Source organism: Canis lupus, chromosome 7 (assembly GCF_011100685.1).
Source record: "Canis lupus familiaris isolate Mischka breed German Shepherd chromosome 7, alternate assembly UU_Cfam_GSD_1.0, whole genome shotgun sequence".
In the NCBI taxonomy this organism is placed as follows: domain Eukaryota; kingdom Metazoa; phylum Chordata; class Mammalia; order Carnivora; family Canidae; genus Canis; species Canis lupus.
The window spans coordinates 54,307,984-54,330,087 of record NC_049228.1 but is presented as its reverse complement, the minus strand read 5'-3'; the positions used below and the strand labels follow the sequence as shown (position 1 = coordinate 54,330,087).

The window sequence follows — 22,104 nt, the reverse complement described above, 5'->3', positions numbered from 1 at the left end:
AATAGGTATGTAGTGGTATCTTGTTTTAACTGGCATTTCCATGGTGACATATGATGTGGAACATTTTTTCATATGCTTATTTGCTATCTGTTTATCTTCTTTGGTGAGATGTCAAAGTCTTTGGTCCATTTTTTAATTGGTTGTTTTCTTATTGAGTTTTAAGATTTCATTGTATATTTTGAGTACCAGTCCTTTATCAGATATGTCTTTTGCAAATATTTTCTCCCAGTCTGTATCAAGAGTATGAGAAGAAAAGACACAGTCTTTCACAAAGCAGAAGTTTTTTTTAAACTTTAATGAAGCCCAGCATATCAATTATTTATTTCATGGACTGAGCCTTTGTGATTCTATCTAAAAAGGCATCCCTATACCCAAGGTCATCTAGCTGTTCTCCTATGTAGTTGTCTAGGACTTATGGTTTTGCATTTTACATTTAGATCATCCATATTGAACTAATTTTTGTGAGGTGTATAAGGTCTGTATTTAGGTTTATTTTCTGGTAGGTGGATGTCCAATTGTTCTAGCACCATTTGTTAAAGAGACTATCTTTGTTCCACCATGTTGCCTTTGCTCCTTTGTTGAAAACTAGATTCAGGGAGTTCTTCTTTGGGGCTTTCAGTTCTGTTCTTTTGATCTATATTTGTCTTTCTTTTCACCAATACCACTCTGTCTTTATTTCTGTAGTATTATAGTAAGTCTTCAAGTTGGATACCATCAGTCCTCCAACATGATTTTTCTTCAATATTGTGTTGACTATTTGTGGCCTCCATATAACCTTTAGAGTCAGTTTGTTGATATCCATAAAGTAACTTGCTAATTTACCCTGAGGGTAGGTCTTGTTAAGAACAGAGTGCTCTAGCATATTTCAGAATGGTTACTATCCTCACCCTTTGCCAGATGCCCTGTGGTATTTTTTCCCCTGACATTTAATTTTGAGAATCTGGTTGAGCTCCTGGAGGTAAAGCTCACCATATTGTGGGGGCTCCCATAGAGCAGGGTCCCCAAGCTTTTCTCTCAGACTTGTCCACATTGAGTCTCTAACAATTATAGGTTTTCTTACACTGACACTGGTTTCCATAGTAGATTCTAATCATGAATCTCTGCTCCTCTGTTGGGCTAGGACTCCCTGTAACTGCCTGACTCTGCAATCTTGGGGAAGTGGTTTGCCTTGGGTCCTCCCTTTTTTTTTTTTTTTTTTTTTTACGGATTCAAGAATTGTAGGTTTTCAGTCTGTTCAGATTTTTACTTGGTAGGATGAAGTAGAAACTTCCAAGCTCCTTACATGCAGAACTGGAAACCAGAAGTCCTTCCTATAGATTTTAGACTTCCATGAATGTCCTGACCATACACATGAGATTTTTAGATCAGAAATAGATCTCATATTACAATTGACCTTTGAACAATGCAAGGGTTAGGGGCATTAATCCCTCATGTAGTTGAAAAATCCCCATAAAACTTCTGACTCCCCCGAAAGTGAACTAATAGCCTACAGCTGACTGGAAGCCTTACTGACAACAGAAAGAGTCAATTAACACATATTTTGTATGTTACATGCATTCTTGCAATTACATATCCTAGAGAAAAGAGAATGTTATTAAGAAATCCATAGGGAAGGGGTGCCTGGGTGAGATCAAGCCCTGCATCAGGCTCCCTGCTCAGCGGGGAGTCTGCTTCTCCCTTTCCCTCTGTCCCTCCCCCAGCCTCACCCACATGCCCACGTGCTAATAAATCAGATCTTTTAAAAAAGCAGAAAGTCATATTGGAAGAGAAAATATATTTACAGCACTGCATGTATATTTATTGAAAGAAAGTGTTTAGGTGGCCAGGACAGGGGCGGTGGGCCTGGCCTACAGATGGTGATGTTTAGCAGCCCGGTGGCCTCAGCTCAGCAATAACAGCTGCCAGAGAGGTCTGTGGGTGGCAACAGCAGCCTGGAAATGCAGTACAGCTGCCTCGTCTGCCTGGCAGTGTGCCACCAGCCCATGGTCATCAGCAGCTGTGGTCACATGTGACCATGCAGCCTGCAGGAGGCGGCCAGGTGGAGACCCACCACCAGGAGTCTGTGCCTGGCTGGCAGGGTCACAGGCCCTTAGTTACCCTTGCACAGACCCAGAGCTGGAACAGAGGACCAGGGCACTGGGGCTACCAGCCATCCTCACCCGCTGGGTGTGTTTGTACATTTTAGCCCCGCCTTCTTTTTGCCAGCCCTGGGGGCTACTGATGGTCTTGGTGGGCCTCCCCAGATACTCAGAGGCAGCAGATGAGACCTCTGTGACAGTCGCCTTAGATTCAGTCCTATGGAGGTTGTGCTGGACAGTTGTAAATAAATGCCGTGTGGCTTTTATGGTCATCTCAAAAAAAAAAAAAAAAAAAAAAAGGAAGAAAGAAATCCACCTATAAGTGGATCCACAGTTCAAACCTATGTTTTCAAGGGTCAACTATATTTACCTTACAGAAAATGACAAGCATGTGCTTCTGTGTCCCTGAAACAATGCAAGGAGAGCTACATCAAGTGCAAAGACACACTAATGTTTTAAGTAAGGAACACAGAAATTTGACCATTTATGTACAAGAGAAAGAGGCTTCCCCCTTTTGCTTTGGAGAGAGTCTCCTTGGAAATATCTTACTCCTTTGGAATTAACATCTCAAGGGTCCAAATAATCTCAACCTGTCAGCTTTTAAAATGTACAAATGTCTACGTGTCCTGGGTTTCATTCCTTTTGAAATTTCAAAAGCCATTACTTAGGAAGATAATGCTTTAACCTAGGTGTCCATCCTAGAACAATTTTTTTTTTTTTTAATCTTGGAGAAATAAGACAAAGCTACTGGATGGAAGTAGTTAGCTCTGCCATCAGGGAAACAATAATTACAGATCTGATCCTAATGACATGTGCAAAGTAACATCTCTTATGGGGAAGTGTAAAAAATTCTCTATTGAATATTAATTTCTGAGTCTCTGGAGTCTGAGATTTTAATAGCAATACTGAGAAATCCAGGAGAGATGTATTCTCAAAAAAAAAAAAAAAAAAAAACACCTAACACCTTTCATTCCTTCTACCCTTCCCCATTTAAAATGTCTTGACTACTTTCTCTGCATATAATGAGAACTACATCAGAAAATGCAATAATTTTTTGTTTCAATCAAACACTTAAAAAAAAAAGGATTGTATTTATTTGACAGAGAGAAAGAGAGAGTACAAGCAGGGGGGCAATAGGCAGAGGGAGAGGGAGAAGCAGGCTCCCCACTGAGCAAGGAGTCTGATGCAGGGCTCAATTCCAGGACGTTGGGATCATGACTTGAGCTGAAGGCAGAGGCTTCACAAACTGAGCTACATAGATGCCCTTCAACCAAAAATTTTAAAAAGTCAAGAGGAAAAGGAAAATCTATTATATTTACTCATATCTTTATTCATTTTCTGTCTTCCTTACTGGTATTCTAAGATTCTTTCATTTTTTTGGTAATAGCTTTATTGAGATCTAGCTCACCTATGTACAATTTATGGATTCCAAGTATACAATTCAATAGTTTTTAGTATATTTATAGAGTTGTGCAACTATCACAATAATTCAATTTTAGAACATTTTCATCACCCCGAAAAGAAACCCCATACTCTTTAGCTATCACCCTCTAGGTCCTAGGCAACCACTCATGTACTTTCTCTCTGTGCAGATTTGTCTATTCTGGAGATTTCATATAAATGGAATCTTGAAATAATGTTTGACTTTCACTAAGCATAACATTTTCTAGGTTCATTCTAGAAAACTGTAACACAGATCAGTACTTCATTCCTTTATATTACCAAATAATATCCCATTGTGTGGATATACCATATTTGATTTATCTATTCATCAGCTGATGGACATCTGGGTTGTTTTCACTTTTTGGCTATTATGAATAATCTGGTGTGAACATTTATGTAGAAAATTTCTGTGAGACATATGCTCTCATTTTACTTAGGTACATATCCAGGAGTAAAACTGCTGAGTCATATGGGAACTCTAGGCTTAAATCTTTGAGGAAGCGCCAAGCGGTTTTCCAAAGCAGCTGCACCATTCTACATTCCCATCAGCAAGGCAGGAGGGCTCCGATTTCCACATTCTCACCAGCACCTGTTATGGTCTGTCTTTTCCATAACAGCCATCCTAATGAGTGTGGTGGATATCTCGCTGTGGCTATGCTTCGCATTTTTCATGTGGCTAATGGTGTGGGCCTCCTTTATAACTGATTATCAGCCATTGGTTTATCTTCTTTGGAAAAACGTCTATTCAGATACTCTGCCCATTTTTTTTTTTAATTTTTTATTGGAGTTCAATTTGCCAACACATAGCATAACACCCAGTGCTCATTCCGCAAAGTGCCCCCCTCAGTGCCTGTCACCCAGTCACCCCAACCACCCCCCCCCCCCCGCCTACCTCCTCTTCCACAATCCCTTGTTCATTTCCCAGAGTTAGGTGTCTCTCATGTTCTGTCACCCTCACTGATATTTTCACTCATTTTCTCTCCTTTCCCTTTATTCCCTTTCACTATTTTTTATACTCCCCAAATGAATGAGACCATATAAATTTGTCCTTTTCCATTTGACTTATTTCACTCAGCATAATACCCTCCAGTTCCATCCAGGTCGAAGCAAATCATGGGTATTTGTAGTTTCTAATGACTCTGCCCATTTTAAATTTTTTTAAAATGACTGAATTGGGGGATCCCTGGGTGGCGCAGCGGTTTGGCGCCTGCCTTTGGCCCAGGGCACGATCCTGGAGACCCGGGATCGAATCCCACATCGGGCTCCCAGTGCATGGAGCCTGCTTCTCCCTCTGCCTGTGTCTCTGCCTCTCTCTCTCTCTGTGACTATCATAAAAAAAAAAAAAAGACTGAATTGTTAGAGTTCTTCATATATTACAAATGCAAGACCCTTACCAGATACAGGATTTGAAAAAAATCTTTTTCCATTATGTAGGCTGTCTTTTCACTTTAAAAAAAAAAAAAAAAGATTGATTTATTGAGAGAAGTGAGGGGAGGGACACAGAGTCTCAAGTAGAGTCCACACTGAGCTAGAGCTTGACATGGGGCTTAATACCATCACTCTGAGATCACAGCCTGAACAGAAACCAAGAATTGGTCAGTTAACCTACTGTGCCACCCAGGCACCCCCAAGTCTTTTCACTTCCTTGATGAAATTTTTTAAAGTACAAAAGTTAAAAATTTTTATGAAATTCAAATTATCTATTTTTTCTTTGGTTTCTTGTGCTTAGGGTTTCCTATTTAAGGAAGCATTGTCAAATCCAAGGTCACAAAGGTGACCTAAACCTGAAGGTGGCGCTAAACCCCTGAGCCACCTGGGCTGTTCAAGATTCCTTCTTTTAGCATTTCCTGTGGTAAGAATTTCCTTTAGTCATTCTTTTAAAATTTCCAGGGGATCCCTGGATGGCTCAGTGGTTTAGTGCCTGCCTTTGGCCCAGGGTGTACTCCTGGAGACCCGGGATCAAGTCCTGCATTGGGCTCCCTTCATGGAGCCTGCTTCTCCCTCTGCCTGTGTCTCTGACTCTCTATGTCTCTAATGAATAAATAAAATCTTAAAAAAATAAAATAAAATTTCCACTGGAAACGGTTTTAGTTTTTCTTCATTTGAGAAGGTCTTGATTTACCCTTCATTCCTAAAGGGCATTTTCATAGAATATAAACTGAGTTGACAGATCTTTTCTTTCAGTGCTTGAAAAATGTCCTGCTTCCTCTGGCTTCTATGCTTTGTCATTTGGATTATTTTTCCTTTATGGGTAAGGTGTCATTTTTCTCATTGCTAAAGTTTTTTTGTCTTTACAGAATTTTTATCATGTTTCTCAGTGTGGCTTTCTTGGGCTTATCTTGTTGGGGATTTGTTCAGCTTCTTGAATATGTTGGCTTCTAAATTAGGGATGTTTTCAGCTATTATTTCTTTGAATACTTTCTCAGCCCCACACACATTTCTCATCTCCTTGAGACTCTAGTAATACAAATAGTAAATCTCACTGCTCCCTGTGGCTCTGTTTTTTTGTTTTTTTTTCTCTATTTTTCAGATTGGGCAGTTTTCCATTTTTTATTCTTTACATGTTTGTTTACTTTTTTATATAGACCTACTTTTATACATATATACTTTATGACAGCCTAGGTTTTATATTTAAGATTATATAATTTATATGTATAGGTATTTATAATAATAATTATTTGCCTATAAACCTCAGGACCCCCTCAATCCCTTTCAAACAATGAATGTTAATCTAAGACATCCACTTGCCCATTCAGACCACTTTTGTCACCTCTAAACAGGTTGCAATACCCTCCTATCCTCACCCTCCCACCTTCTTCCACTTGTGCTCAGTCTCAAGAGACCACACCAAAGCAATTTTGCCACAAACACATTAATGAGATGACCTCTTAACCCGGCAAGGAGCTAAGTACAGGACAGCACCAATGGACAACTGGCCAACCAGACATTCTGGAACCTCTACCCAAACTCTTCAGTACAGACTATGGCTCAGACCACCTATCAAGCAAACACAAATCTTCACAACTGCTCCCGACCCAACAGAGTCATATTGTAACCGTAGCTGTCTCAGGGACCCAGCAGGACTGAGGGACAGGTTCTGTCCCGACAGAAGTTCAAGGATGGGAACATCCAAAGCCCATTCGGGGAGAGAAACTCATCTGTGAGTCCTGGGAGTCCTTCACCTTCCAGGATGCCCAGAGCCCTGGGGGCGGGGAGGGGTGTCAAAGCCCCAGGAAACCAGCACAAGCCCCAGGGGCTCCAACCAGGCTTATATCTGGCAAGGTCAAAGGCTGCAGCCACCCAGAACACAGTTATATTCTCAAACCAGAAAACAAAATGTGTCCGGCCAGCAGAGGAAGTAAATGGGAGTCTGCTTGGTAATAGTCAGTGCTGTCCTTTCACTATCCGCCTTCCACCACCCACCATAGCCCATTTCTTCTTTCTTCACAGCACAAGCTGGTCCCAGGAGAAAAACGCAGCCCCTACTCCCAGAAGCCAAGCCACGCTAGTGAATACACAGGCTACAGCTGGCCCTAAGGCTACCCATCCTGAGCACTGCTGTCCAGAAAGAGCTAGGGCTTAGTCACGTTAGTGCAGTTCACACAGGTTTTAGAAAAAAAAGAAATACACATAACACAACACTCAGGTACTCACACACATCCTCAGGGCCGGTTGTTCCTCCTGCCTGAGCTGTGAGCTATCCTGAATTCATCTCAGGAGACCATCCTGCCTCTTCCTCCAGCCTTCCTTCTGGAGAACTGCCTGGGCATGTTGCTCTCTCTCTCCACCCAGGCCAATCACCAGTCCCTGCGATGGGCATGCTGGCTCCTCCACCCCAATCCCACCACCAGAAAATGCTCCCCTGTTTTGAACCCCATGAGGGCAGCTGAGTGCCAGGGTTGGGGCCCGGTGGGGAGGAGTCGGGGTGGAGGCAAACAGGACACACCATGAGGTTTAGGGTGTGTGGCGAGAGTAAGTGCAGGTGCAGGTGGGGGGCAGGCACGGTGGGCTGGGACGCACTAAGCCATTAGGGGAAACTAGGGAGCGATGCAGTCAGACCTCCAGCCCCGCCGCCACGACCGCTGCTTTAAAGGAAGCCCTATCTAGGCTCTCCGGGGGCCCACGGGGCGGCAGGTGGGTCCAGGGATGAGAAACACGGGGCGGCAGGTGGGTCCAGGGTGCCCCAGGTGCCAGAGGCTCCCCATCTCAAACTCCTTGTTAAAGAGTCCGGCTGGGGATCCCTGGGTGGCGCAGCGGATTGGCGCCTGCCTTTGGCCCAGGGCGCGATCCTGGAGACCCGGGATCGAATCCCACGTCGGGCTCCCAGTGCATGGAGCCTGCTTCTCCCTCTGCCTGTGTCTCTGCCTCTCTCTCTCTCTCTCTCTCTCTCTCTGTGACTATCATAAATAAAATTAAAAAAAAAAAAAAAAAAAAAAAAAGAGTCCGGCTGGAGGGCAGCCCTGATGGCTCAGCGGTCTGGCGCCACCTTCAGCCCGGGGTATGATCCTAGAGACCAGGGATCGAGTCCCGCGTCGGGCTCCCTGCCTGGAGCCTGCTTCTCCCTCTGCCTGTGTCTCTGGCTCTGTGTGTGTCTGTCATGAATAAATAAATAAAATCTTAAAAAAAAAAAAAAAAGAGTCCTGCTGGAGCCTCTTACCCACCTGGCCCATCGGCCCACCAGGACCCGGACCTGGGGCCCCCGAGACTCCGAACCCTGGGCCAAGGTCCAAAGCCAAAAGTACCCAAAGGCGCCTTTCCGTTCTGAAGTTTCCCCAGTTCCCGGGCTTCCCCTCTCTGTCCTTGCTCCCTACTGTTGAGCCCATCAAGTGAGTTTTCCGTTGCAGCTATTGTAATCTTTTACAGTTCCCATTTGGGGCTTCTTTCAATCTTCAGTGTCTTTGGTGGGGCTAATTCTTTGTTGAGAATTTTTATCTTTTCATTTGTTTCAGGCAGGTCCCTAACTGCTCATCGAAACTTTTTTTTTTTTTTTTTTTTTTAATAACAGCTGCTCTAACGTTCTTGTCAGATCATTCCAAAATCTGCGTGGTGAAAGTGTGGCTATCCGTTAATTATCTAATCCCATTCAGGGTATAAGTGATTTTCATCCCAGACATTCTGGGTGATGAGACTCCTGATCATAATTAAATTTTCCCTTTAACCTGCGTCCTGTGAGCGCGCCCGCCTTGGGGAGGAGGACGCGAGCGCCACCTGCTGCCGCCGGGGAAGGACGCGGGTCCCTCCGTCCGCCTCCGCCTCCGCGGCAGGTGGGAGGAGAGGGCCCCAGCATGGGGGAGGGGGGGCTTCAGGCTCCTCCCTTGGGTTTCTTTTTTTTCCTTTTCAAGATTTTATTTACTCATGAGACACACACACACACACAGAGAGAGAGAGAGAGAGAGAGAGGCAGAGACACAAGCGGGCCCCATGCAGGGAGCCCGACGTGGGACTCGATCCTGGGTCTCCAGGATCACGCCCTGGGCTGAAGGCAGCGCTAAACCGCTGAGCCACCCAGGTTGTCCTCCTCCCTTGGGTTTCTTTACCACCAGCCCGGTGAGGGCTCCACGTGGGGCAAGGATAGAAGTCTAGGCTCTCCAGGGGCACCTGGGTGGCTCAGTGGATTGAGTGGCCCCTACTGGTTTGCGCTCAGGTCATGATCTCAGGGTTGTGGGATCGAGCCCCACCCATGATCTTAGTTAGGGCTGTGGGAAGGAGCCGCACCTTGGGCTCTGCGCTCAGCGGCTCAGCCAAGGAGCAGTGGCCTTGCGATTCTCTCCCTGTGCGCCTCCACCCCCTGCCCCACACCTGTGCTCTCATCTCTCTCTCTCTCTCTCTCTCTCAAAAAAGTCTAGGCTTTCTCCATTTGGAGATGGGGCTGGTGGGACCCACACTTTTCCTGAGGTTTTTGGCTGGAGCAGAACAGCGTTTCCAGCTTGTTAGGCCACCTCTTTCTGGTCCTGCAGCTAGTGGCAGCAAGCGGGTTTTTTTTGTTGTTGTTGTTGTTGTTGTTGTTTTTGTCTGCACTCACTGGTGTGTCCACGTTTTACTCGCCTCTAGCACCCACTCTAGGTATATTGAGCTCGACAATAACAAAACAAAACCCAGAATTCAACATCACCTCCCTCCTCTTCCTCCCACTGCTACCCCCACACCCAGGTCCTGAGTCTCCAGCTTGTCTGCCCCCTTCTCTTCTGTTGGTGCTTTGATATTTGTTTTATTTTATTTTTTTTTATTTTTTAAAGATTTTATTTTTTTATCCATGAGAGACATAGAGACACAGGCAGAGGGAAAAGCAGGCTTCCAGCAGGGAGCCTGAAGCGGGACTCCCTCTGGGGACCCTGGGATCACACCCTGAGCCAAAGGCAGACACTCAACCCCTGAGCCACCCCTTTATTTCCGTTTTATATATAATGCCCAGAGTTCTTAGCTGTACTTAGCCAGCCAAATAGGGAGACCTGTGTTTATTTTGTCTTGTCTGGAACCATAAATCCCCATTTTCATTTAACATTTTGATTGGGTTTTTTAAAGGAGTATTTGGAACATATAGTTAATACAATGGTTATAGTCACTTTTAAAAAATACACAGTAAGACAAAATACACAGTAAGTTTCCTTGTATGGCCCTGGTCACGGCGGGGGAGTAATCAGCAGACATGGTCCCTGATGGGTGCTGTGCCGTCCCAGCATAGAAATAAGGACCTCAGGATGATAACAGAAATGCCACACAGCAAAAATTATAGGAGTTAACCAGCTCGCAAACATAACTTTAAAGCTTTGTACCTGGTGCACTGCCCCCAGGCCCCAAACTAGAAAAGATATCTGGGCTTTGCCCTACTAGGGAGAGCCTGAACTTTCAATGATAGTTAATCTAAGTATTTTTTCCTCTGTGTATTTCAGTAAATTGCAACACTGAACAGTGTTTTAAAGATTTAGTTAGGTTATTGCTGCTGTGAGACTAGCGTCACTACTGGAAATTGCTTTATTTCATATGGAACAGTAATTTTCTGTTTAGTGAATATTTTTAAGAGGTGTAAAGCTTTCTGTTCCTAGAATCGCTTAATGTCCTGTAAAATTCCCTAACATAGGCTCCTCCTGTGATTTCCAAATCCACCCCACAAGTGCTGCCCTATGGCCCATCCAGAGGCCATAGGGCATCACTACCTACACAACCCCTTGGGCTCCCACCTACATGACCAAATGCTGCATTTTTGTGCACTGTTGATTTTACTTAGATTTGCGGAAATAGCATTTTTATACTAAAAAAACTTTGGATTAAATTTTTAAGACTTTTAAAAAAAAAATTAAAAAATAACATTTTGAAACCCTTTGCTGCTCCTGAACGTGGGAACGGGAGCCTCCTCCTGTGACCTAGAGCTCACTCCCTGCTGTGCTTGGTTTACAAAGGGCCTTTGCCCTTACCGTCTCTATGGCTGCTGTAACAGCTTCCCCAAAACTTGGTGATTTAAAACAGCACAAATGGGGCAGCCCCGGTGGCTCAGCAGTTCAGCGCTGCCTTCAGCCCAGGGTGTGATCCTGGGACCCAGGATTAAGTCCCACCTCTGGCTCCCTGCATGGAGCCTCTCTCTCTCTCTCTCTTTCTCTCTCTCTCTCTCATGAATAAAAAAAAAAATTAATAATAATAATAAAAATAAAAATAAAAAAACCAGCACAAATGTATTATTCTGCGGTTCTATGGGCAAGAAGTCTGACACGGGCTACAGGTAAGGCCCCGGCAGGGCTGTGTTCCTTTCGGTAAGTGGTATCTCGGGGAGAGTCAGTTCCGCTTGCTTCTCCAGCTTCCAGAGGCTGCCCACATCCCTTGGCTCATGGCCCCCTTCCTCTGTCTTCAAAGCCACAGCAGTTTCTCAGATTCCATGAATCTGTGTCCCTTATGATACTCAGGACCCTTGCGATCACAGTGGGCCCTCCTGATGGGTAGGGGCTAAGCTGCCTAGGTGAATGTCAGCTGATGAGCAACCCTAGTTCCATCTGCAAGCATCTTAATTCCCACTTACCACGAAGCCTAACGTACTCCTAGGCTCTTAGGATTAGCACGTGGACATCTTTGAGGGCCATGCTTCTGCCTCCCACAGCATCTGACCTAATGCAGGCAAGCACACGTGGTGGATGGCAGCCCTGACCCAGGATTACTGCTTCCAGGGAGGGAGAGTAACAAGAAATCCCCACAAGAACTCAGAAAGGCAGGCACCGTCACTGTTGTTCCCCTCTACAGGTAGAAAAATAAAAGTCTGGGAAGATTAGGTATTGTGTTCTGAGTCACAAGACTGTCGCTGTGGGGTGTCCTAAAGCAGGGTCGAGACTGCTGGGTCAGTTGTCAAAAGCAGGCATATTTCCAGCCAGGGGAGCTCCCACAGCCCTTGTGGCAGAAAAGGCCCATTTTCAGAGCCAGACAGGGCTGGATTCAAGTGTGGCCACGAAAGATCAAAAAGACCCCAGCTTCTGGAACCAATGGGGACAGTCTAGCCCTGCCTAAGACAGGTCACAGCTAGAGTCACAGCCTCAGGTCTCCCTGTCCTCTGGTCCTGGCTGGGAAAAGAGGGTGGTCCTGGTGAGAGATGGTAAAGGATGGGGTGCCACGGTGATCTCTCCCTGCCTCTTTGGAGTCCCAGGTACGAGACAGTAGCCCAGCACATGATGTGTCCCCTTGCTCGAGGCAGGGATGCATGGAGGCTGGCTCTGTGCTGAATAAGAGCAAGAGCGTCCAGGGCAGGCAGCTCCAATTTGCCCACACTTCCTGGGCCACATGTCCGCCTCAGAACATGCCAGCGTTAGGGGCACCATGGTGGCTGCACATGGATGAAAATCCACAGCCCTGGCCAAGTAGCAGACACTGGGGAAAGAACCTTGGCTTCATGATCCCACTTCACTTCATCTGGGCTCCCCTCAGTTGGTTTTCAACAAAGAGTGAAACTATGACCCCGATAAATAGAAAACAAACGTGTTAAAGATTGTGACATCCTTCAGGTTTCTTCATTAATAATGCGTTAAATACGATCAATTCAAAGGGGAATGCAAAGCACAGGCCCATTTATACATCAGGAGTATTAAATGAACTTGCAGATGGATCCCAAACTGTCTTTTCCACATGGGAAGAGGGTTGTCTTGCCAGCAGAGAGAATTCATTTGCATGCCTGCAGATAAGAATTATTTTGCATTGCTATCAGTCATCTACAATTTATAGCTATGAAATAGCGCTTTAAGGGGCACCTGGCTGGCTCATGTAACTCTTAATCTCAGGGTCATGAGTTCAAGTCCCACATTGAGTGTGGGGCCTACTTAAAAAGTAAATAAAAAATTTTTTTAAATAACACTTTGGCAATAAAAAGCCAGAACCAGATAATCCCAAAGTGTGTGATCTAAACAATTCAGAGTTTCCATTAAAATATACATTTTCCCCTACATTTGAGAACCAACCCCCTAGCTGAAAGGACTCAATACAGTTGGGTCACACCACAGCCTGGCCTACTGGGGGCCACACCCTCAGTTAGCCCTGGAAGCCTCAGTCCCATCATCCTTCCCGAGGCTTGGGAGAGGCTCAGGCAGCCTCAGGAGCGCTGCATGTTGCTTGTCACTTTGACGAGGACCCTGGATTTCTATGGTGAGGATCATTAGGGCTCATAGTAACTCCACAGTGAATGCCTCTGAACCCACCGGCAATAAATAATTGACTTTACAGGAGTCTGAAATAATTTGCTTCTAAAGGGAATGAATTTGCCAGGGAATACCAGCTTTAAGTATGGACAGACAGTGCCAGCCCTTGCATTCTAGTCATTTCTTTAGAGCTCCTATCTCCCAAAATTACTAGAATTGCCTCTGAAGTGTCAAGATGTGGGGGTTTTACAGGTCTCTGCCTCTTTTTAGCAGTGGGAAGTGAGGACTCCAAGCCACTGGAGGAGCTGTGCAGACCACAAGAGCTGCAGCCACCTGTCACCTCTGCCCCCAAGCTCCAGCCACACTGTGTTGCACCGAGTACACCTTTCTTCAACCTGACCCAGGTCCCTATCTGCCCTGCCTGAGGTGGGGGGGGGGGTGGGTGGGTACTGGGAATGAGGCCCAGGTGTGGTCTACGGACAGAAATGGGACTCTGGGCTAGGGTAGGGCAAGCACAACGCAGCCAGTTCATTCCTGCTCAAATGTTGCACCCCAAGAGCAGCAAGAACTTCTCAGAGCAGAAAACGTATCCAAAAGCAACCATGCAGTGTGCCTGGTACACAGTAATTCCTCATGAAACATGTTTATCCAATCCTGGGGCGCCTGGGGGGCCCAGTCGGTTGAGCAACTGATTCTTGGTTTCAGTTCAGTTCATGATCTCAGGGTTGTGAGATCGAACCCCATGTTGGGCTCCATGCTCAGGGGGGAGTCTGCTTGAGATTCTCTGCCTCTCCCCTCTCAAATAAGTAAATAAATATATTTTTTAAAAATGTGTTTAACCACTCCTGATGGCATTTACTGTGCTCCATTTTAATGCAAATTGGACTCCTCATCCCCCTTTTTTTCCCCTGGGGGAGGAGGATCAGCTTTGGCTTAAAAATAAGTAGCTGGGACGCTGAGTGGTTCAGCGGTTGAGTGTCTGCCTTTGGCTCAGGGCGTGACCCCGGAGTCCTGGGATCGGGTTCCTGCATGGAACCTGCTTCTCCCTCTGCCCCCCTCTTTCTGTGTCTCTCAAGAATAAATAAATAAAATCTTAAAAAAAAAAAAAAAAGTAGCCAAGAGCTGCCTGGGTGGCTCAGTTGGTTAAGTGTCTTCCTTCAGCTCAGGTCATGATTCCAGGGTCCTGGGATCAGGTCCTGCATCGGGCTCCCTGCTCAGCGGGGAATCCGCTTCTCTCTCTCCTCCTCCCCCCTGCTTGTGAACTTTCTCTCTCTCAAATAAATCAATAAAATCTTTAGCAGCTGATCCAGGCTCCAGCGGAGGTCTCCATGGATCAGGCTCAGTGTAGCTTGTGCACAGGCCCCATGGGAGCATGCACTTAGGGCCAGAGGAGTCAGGTGTGGGGTGCAGAGGAGGATGCGCAGAAAAGATGGTGCACCTTGAAAGGCCTAGATAATGAGAGGGAGGAGCCTCAACCCCTTCAATGATTCATTTGTTTAGTAAACATATATTGAGCTCCTACTACATGCTGGGCTAAAATGGAAAAAGTTTATCCAAGAGTCTCGAGCTGGGGTTGCCTGGAATCCTAAAAGGTATTAAGTGGGAAATTGACACTGACTACATAGGGGTGTGGAACTGGGTTAGACAACTTTCAACAAATCTCTATTGTTTCCCTGTGTTCTCACCAGAGGCGGCTCCAGGGAGAGGAAGGAGGGAGTCTGCGAGTGGAGCGCCCTCTGGGGGAGACCCTGTGGGTGCGACGGGGCCAGCTGGTCTAGGCCAACCTCCTCCTCAAAACACAAGGACCTGGAGCCTCTAGGGAGGTTGAAAGGCAAGCTGAAGGTCAGAGTGTGGAAAACCGAGGACGATGAAGGGGCTGTCCAAAGCAGCCTCCTCATCCAGACCGCTCTTCCTCGAGGTGGTCCCTGAGGAGCTCAGGGGGCTTCCAAGCAGACAGGCTGGCCCTAACCCTCCCTTAGGTCAGTGGCCCCAGAGCTAGTCTACAGGCTCTCTGGGCTCTGGCCTTACCTGGCACAAGTGTTGGAAATAATGACAAAGAGCCTTGGCTCTGGGCCTCCTTCCTCCCACTAGCCTTTGAGTCCAACTACAGCCTGGTAGTGACCTTCTCTGGGCTACTGCAGCAGATCCTGGGCTAGCCTTTCTACCACTTGTCCCTTCTCTCTGCTTTGCACATCACCACCACCCCCTGCCCCGGGCCAGACCCACCTTCTGGCAGGCAGACAGGTGACGCTGGGCTCCAGCATTTGTGCAGACAACAGGCAAGGAACAGTGGGCAAGGTCCACATCTCATCCTTAGGAATGGCGGAGCCCAACGTGATGGTGGCCACAGAGCAAGTTCTCCCTACAAGTTTGCTAACCGACTGACTTTAGCAATGAGCAAGACGTCCATGGACGCTGCCCTCATCTTCTCATGGTCCAGCAGGGGAAACTGGCATGAATTCAACAGCTGCAAATGATTAAGTTAACACCTACATTGTAAGGACCAGGAAGGAAAAATACAAAATTCTGTGGAGGCCACTGTCTGAGCTGGGCGGGTAGTGAGCAGTCAGGCCGGCTTCCTGGAGGAAGTGAGATTGAAGCTGGGACCTGAAGGATGAGAAAGAGCTGGCTGGGTGAAGAGCAGAAGAAAGAACATCCCAGGACAGCCCCAGTGGCTCAGCGGTTGGAGCGCCGCCTTCAGTCCGGGGCGTGATCCTGCAGACCCGGGATCGAGTCCCGCATTGGGCTCCCTGCATGGAACCTGCTTCTCCCTCTGCCTCTCTCTTCTCTCTCTGTGTGTCTCTCATGAATAAATAAAATAAAATCTTAAAAAAAAAAATCCCATGTGGAGGAAACAGCAAGAACAGGGCCTGAAGTATAGTTTGGTCACAGCTCGCTCTCTCTCTCTCTCTCTCTCTCTCTCTCTCTCTCTCTCTCTCGGCTTGGATCCCCTCAGTGAGCCCCATGACTGTGGCCTAGTAGAGCCCACACCCCTCATGTGGGCCCCCCATCTGTCAAGCTTCTCTCCTGCTCAGGACCCTGCCAGATAGCTACTCTTGTCTTCATTGCTGACCCTGTGTGCCCAGCTCTGTGCCTTTGGGGGGGGGTGCCGAGGCCCCCGGGGACTGCCCTTTCCTCTTGCCTGCACCTGTTCAAATCCTTCCCACAGTTCCAGTTCCAGGCAAGACAGAAAAGGCTCACACCACCCTGTGTGAACCACTGAAGGCAACTACACCCCTGGTCGGCTGCATGGAGCCACTGCGGACCCTGACAGGTGCACGCTGGCCACGCACTGGGAGAGTGGCGTTTGAAGCACCCAGCAGCAGCACTGAGCTCCCCTCTTTGTTCTCCAGCACCCCCACCCCACCCCACCTCCCCAGCTTGGGCTCCTGGGGAACCTGGGAAACCTGGGAAACCTGCAGGTGGCCCAGGGCCATGGAGGCCTGATCAGCGATTTGACTCTAGCTGGTCCCACCAGAGAATCCTTACTGAGTCCATCGGCATCAGTGACACCACTGTCCCACCAGCAGCAGCGACTTGTTTCCTCGGCTGGCTGTCCCCACCCAGAGGGGCACCTGTAATCTGCCAGCCTAGAGTCTCCCCCAGAGCAGGCCCCATGACCAGGCCACTGGCAATAGCTCAGAGTCAGCAAACACAGCAGCAAGGCTCATCAAGGGGAGTGGGGGAGTGGGGGGAGTGGGGGTGGGAGGGGCGGGGGGGGGGAGGGGAACAGGGCTGTCTGAATTCAGCCCTGAGCGGTCAATCACGGTCCCTCTGTTTTACAGAGATGACAGTGGTGTGATGGACGTCACCAATTGAGTTAAGCCACCAGGGAAGCAGGCCCAGGGGGTTAGGGGAACCTTCCTGAATCCGAAGACCCTGGTAAGTCAGTGGCTTTGCTTTAGGGGGTGTTGTTTCCCGAAAAGGCATTGCTGCCAGTTTATGGAAAACAGACGTTTGATAAGGCCAGGCCAGTTGGCTCCAGAAAATGCCATCCCCATGGAACAGAGAGGCCCACTGAGCTCTTTCCACCTTGCTAGTCACTGAGTCTGAGTGGATCTACCCCCAAAATGGGGGACGTCAGACCAAAGAGTGCCAAGGCATCCATGGGTCAAGAGCTTGCTAAGAACTTCCCCAAATTAAAAAACAAAAACCCAAACCCAAGCCAGTGTATGTGGCGGCTTGTCCAGCGGGTGGCACTGCTACACTAGGAAATGCCCCTAAGGGCTCGGCGGCCATTAAACCTTGGATGAAAGCCGATTTCTCTTTCTAGTGCTGGAATCCGTCTGGTTTCTCCTGGACCACCAGGGATGGCTTCGGAAGGAACGGGTGAAGGGGCGGGGGCAGTCTGCACAACCATGAGCCTTTCTGTACGTGCAGTACTGCCAGATGGAGAACTCCCTCTGACTCTTACGGGAGGGAAAGGGCAGACACCCAACACCTGCATCCCTACTCCCCCGCCCCGCAGGGAGAGGCCAGCAGTGCAGTGAAGAGCCCACAGGGCTCCACTCCCAAGACCACTGAGGCTTTCCTTCCAGACCTTTCCTTCCCCAAAACCCATCAGTTGAATTTAGGAGACTTTTTTCTCCGGGAGAACATGGATCAAAGGGTCTAACATGCCCCCAAGTCAGGGACTGCAGTGACACGAGTCCTTGAAACCAGGAGGCCAGGCTGTCCCCTGGCTGGGAGCTCAGGGAGAGGTGGAGGCTAGCCCAGGAGAAGAGTGGAAGCAAAGGAAAACAAACAAGGTCAGCTTCTTTCCCCCCCTTTCTTCAGGGTTTATACCTGAACATGGGTAGTTCTTCCTTCTAGTTTCTGGTGCCCCAGCCCTGGAGCTTCTTCTCCCTTTGGTGGCCACCACGTTCCAACCTGCAGTCTTCACTGCTTTTGGCGCCTCCATGCCCAATGCTGAGAAATGACCCTGATAAAAGAGTGGTCGGGGTTTGTAGTTTTGGTCCACACAGTAGGAGACACAGCAGAGCAGATGTTCAAGAACTGGCTTCCCCAACACTGAAAAAAATTGTAAGATATTGTAAGATATCTTTATGACATTATAAGATAATGTCAAAAATATATTAGACAACTTAAAATGGAATACTAGAAACAAAGTTTAGCCCAAACAAAGGTAGGAAAGGAGAAACAAAAATGAGAACTAGAGGAAAAAAATAAATATAAAATGGGAGGTCTAGATCCAAATATATCAATAATTACATTAAATGTAAATGACTTGAACATACCAGTTAGGTTAAAAGCAGAGGTTTTTTAAAAATGACTCAAGTACATACTGTCTAAAGAAACTCTTCAAATATGATAACATAGGTAGGGTAGAAGAAAAAGTATGAAAAAAACTATACTATGGGAAAAAAAATATGTTAGCCCCAACCGAAGCAAAGTAAGAGTGACTGTATGAATATCAAATGAACTTCAGAGCAAAGAAAATGATGTTGTTGTTTTTTTAAAGATTTATTTATTTATTCATTCAGAGAGAGCGAGAGAGGCAGAGACACAGGCAGAGGGAGAAGCAGGCGCCACACAGAAAGCCCGATGCGGGACTCGATCCTGGGTCTCTAGGATCACACCCGGGGATGCAGGCGGCACCAAACTGCTGTGCCACCGGGGCTGCCCAGAGAAAATGATGTTAAAGAGAGATATTACATGCTAATAGAAGAATCAATTCACTAAGAAGGCATAACAATTCTAAATGTATAATACCCTAGAATAGAGCTTCAAAATATAAGAAGCAAAAATTGTCAGAGCAGAAAAGGAGTAGATATATCCACTAGTATACTTGGAAACTGCCAATCCCCTCTATGTCATATCTAGAAATAAAAGACAGAAAATTAGCAAGGATAGAACTGAACACCACCACCACCAACTAACTTGAATTAATGATATTTATAGAACACTCCACACAACAACAGCAGACTACACATTCTTTTCAAGTACACATGGAACGTTTACCGAGATAGACCATACTGTGAGTCATAAATCAAACCTTTAGCAAATTTAAAAGGATTTAAATCATATAAAATACGCTTTCTGACTATAATGGAATTAAACTATAAATCAATAACAGGAGGATAACTGAAAATTCTCCAAACATTAGGAAAGAAATGACACACTTTTTCAAGGGAAGTCTCAAAGGAAATTAGAAAATATTAAACCCTAAGAAAATTAATATATAAAATATCACAGCTTGTGGGATGTAGCTAAAGTGGGAGTGGAGTTAACTACATTAAATGTTTGTATTACAAAACAAGAAATGTCTCAAAGCGACTATCTGAGCTTCTGCATAAGAAACTTGGGCGGGGGGGGGGGGGTGGACTGGTAGGGGGCAAAATAAACCCAAAGTAACTAGGTGAAAGGAAATAACAAAGAGCAATTATTAATAAAATTGGAAACAGAAAAACAGAAAGTCAATGAACCCAAAAAGTGGTTCTTTGAAAGAGCAATAAAATTGATTTTCTCTAGTCAGACTAACAAACAGAAAAAGAAAGAAGACAGAAATTACCAGATCAGGAATGAAAAAGGAAATGTAACTACAGATCTCATAGACATTAAAACAATAATAACATCTCTGTGGAAATGAATTTGGCAAACTACATGAAATGGATCAAATTGTCAAAACCCACAAACTCCAAAACTCACCCATCATAAAACAGATAACTCATTTTTAAAAATTCTCATTGGGGCACCTGGGTGGCTCACTGGTTGAGCATCTGCCTTTGGCTCAGGTTGTGATCCTGGGGTCCTGGGGGGACCATACCAGGTTCCCCACGGGGAGCCTGCTTCTCCCTCTGCCTATGTCTCTGCCTCCCTCTCTGTGTCTCTTGTGAATAAATGAATAAAATATCTTTAAATAAATAAATAAAACATTCTCATCACCCAAAAAAGAAACCCTGTCCCATTAGCAATCACTCCCAACTGCCCCCCACATACACACACCTCTAGCCCTAGGGCACCATTAATTTACTTTCTCTCTCTATAGAATTGCCTACTCTGGACATTTCATATGAATGGAATCATACAACATGCAGTCTTTGTAACTGGTTTCTTTCTCTTATCACAATATATTCAAGGTTCAATCATGTTGCAGCATGTGTGAGTCCTTCTGTTTTTTTTTCAAATAATATTCCATTGTCTGGATATACCACATTTGATTGCTTAAATGATAGATGTTTGGGTTATTTCCACTTTTTGGCAGGTTATGAACAATATATCTACAAACATTTGTACTTAAGTTTTTATGTGGACATAGATTTTCATTTCTCTTGGGTTTATTAGGAGTGAAATTTCCCAGTTGTATGGTAACTGTATGTTTATCTTTTTGAGGAACTTCCAGACTTTTCCAAAGTCTGTACCATTTAGGTTCCCACCAACAGTATATGAGCGGTTCCTTACAACACTTATTATGTTCTGTCTTTTTAAAAATCCTAGTCATCCTAGTGAATGTGAAGTAGCACCTCATTGTGATTTAAATGTGCAGTTCCTTGATGACTAATGATGTTAAAGCCTCTTTTCATCTGTTTATTGGCCATCTGTAATCTTCTTTGGAGAAGTGTCTATTTCAGATCCTTTGACTATTTTGAAATTAGGTTGTTTTTTATTATTGATTCTAAGTGTTCCTTATATATTCTAGGTATAAGTTGCTTATCCGATGTATGATTTGTAGATATTTTCTCTTCTGTAAGTTATCTTTTTACTTTCTTGGTGGTAGCCTTACAAAACTTTTTAATTTTGATGGTTTATCTTTTTTTCTTTTGTTGCTTGTGCTTTTGGTGTCATATCTAAGAATGCTTGTTCTAATCCAAGGTCATAAGTATTTATATTTTTTCTAAGAGGTTTTTTCTCCACATAAAAGTTCTTAGTTTTTGTTTGTTTGTTTGTTAAGATTTTATTTATTTCTTTTAGAGAAAAAGAGAGCACAAACATGGGGAGAGGGAGGGGGGAGTAGAGGGAGAGGGAGAGTGACAAGCAGACTCTGCTGAACACTAAGCCTGACATAGGGCTTGATCTCAAGACCCTGAATCATGACCTGAGATGAAACCAAGAATTGGCTGCTTAACTGACTGAGCCACCAGTGGTGCCCCAAAAGTTCTTAGCTTTTTAACCCTCTCATGAAAAATCTGTAGTCACCACAGATAGAGTCACTGCAGAATATTTATTCTTTTTGTTGTACCATTTCCAGCACCAACACTAGCATTTTCAGTCCTCCTGACTTTCTTCATTCTGTTCTTGCATTCCTTTCACTGTTTTCTTGAGGTCTTTTTCTTTTCATACAGGCCATGTCTTGCAAGTCTATCTTTGGGTTCATTTTTCTTTACATCATCCAAGGAATAATAAATCATGCCAAAGCCAGTTGTCTTGCCACCCCCAAAATGGATCCTGAATCCAAATACAAAGATGACATCTGGTGTGGTCTTGTACATTTTGACTAGTTTTCCCCCAAAATCTGTCTTAGGTACTGTTACCTTTTTGGGGTGAAGAACATTAATGACCATCGGCTTCTGCTGAAGTAGTCTGTTGGTCAAGAACTTCCTGGTCTGGATAGTTACTGTGTCATTGATAATGATGGCCAAGCTTCAAGCAGCCAGGCAGGAAGAGAGATTTCTAAGAGTTTTATTGTTTGGGCTCTAACATTTTGGTCTAGGATCCATTCGAGTTAATTTTGACATATGTACACTTTGAGGTAGGGACCTTTTGTACATGAATATTCAGTTGCTAGAAAGACTATTCTTTCCCCATTAAATTGTCTTCACATCCTTGTTGAAAATCTATAAATATGAATCAGAGTTTATTTTTGGACTTTCAATTCCATTTCATTGGTTTGTATGTCTGTTCTTATATGAATACCACGCTTTCTTGATACTGTAGCCTTGTAGTCAATTTTTTTTTTAAGATTTTAAAAATTTATTTGACAGAAAAAGAGAGAGTGCATAAGCAGGGGGAGTGGGAGAGAGAGAAGCAGCTTTCTGGCT

The 22,104-nt window shown here is 45.5% G+C and overlaps 1 protein-coding gene across 1 annotated transcript; it reads right to left on the bottom strand.

Moving 5' to 3' along the window:
* Window positions 1–21,372: 21,372 nt before the first annotated feature.
* Window positions 21,373–21,627, bottom strand: LOC106559055 (40S ribosomal protein S24-like). Its single transcript, XM_038543501.1, has one exon. The coding sequence runs from the start codon at window positions 21,625–21,627 to the stop codon at window positions 21,373–21,375; it is 255 nt and encodes an 84-aa protein (XP_038399429.1).
* Between the last annotated feature and the right edge of the window lie 477 nt (window positions 21,628–22,104).